The sequence below is a fragment of the Diaphorina citri genome, unplaced genomic scaffold, assembly GCF_000475195.1.
Source record: "Diaphorina citri unplaced genomic scaffold, Diaci psyllid genome assembly version 1.1 scaffold72038, whole genome shotgun sequence".
In the NCBI taxonomy this organism is placed as follows: Eukaryota; Metazoa; Arthropoda; class Insecta; order Hemiptera; family Psyllidae; genus Diaphorina; species Diaphorina citri.
In genome coordinates this window covers 1-383 of record NW_007449220.1, presented here as the reverse complement: position 1 = coordinate 383, position 383 = coordinate 1, and the positions used below count along the sequence as shown (strand labels likewise).

Sequence of the window (383 nt, the reverse complement as noted above, 5' to 3'; positions counted from 1 at the left end):
TCACTTTCTTTGTCATCTCCACTACCGTTATCCTTAGCTGATTCTGGTATCTTTTCATTTGAGCCATCATTGGTAGCTTTGGTGGGTTCTTTTAATCCATTAGTAGCTTTGGTGGGTTCATTTAATCCATCAGTAGCTTTGGCTGCTTCTTTTGCCTTCTTTGTAACTTCTTTGGCTGGTTCTTTTACCTTTTCTACCGCTTCAGGCGGTTCTTTTGTCTTTTCCGTTGTTTTAGATGATTCCTTTAAGCCATCATCATCTTTGGCTGATTCTTTTGACTTTTCTGCCTTGTCCGCTGTTTTAGATGGTTCTTTTGTCTTTTCCATTGCTTTGGCTACATCTTTTGTCTTTTCCGTCGCTTTGGCTGGTTCTTTTGCCTTTTC

At 39.9% G+C, this 383-nt stretch overlaps 1 protein-coding gene across 1 annotated transcript; it reads right to left on the bottom strand.

Moving 5' to 3' along the window:
* Nucleotides 1-4: 4 nt before the first annotated feature.
* Nucleotides 5-377, bottom strand: LOC108254394 (the record flags this gene model as incomplete). Its single annotated transcript, XM_017449388.2, has 1 exon — nucleotides 5-377. A coding segment is annotated over exon 1 (322 nt), but the record flags the coding sequence as incomplete, so codon positions are not given.
* Between the last annotated feature and the right edge of the window lie 6 nt (nucleotides 378-383).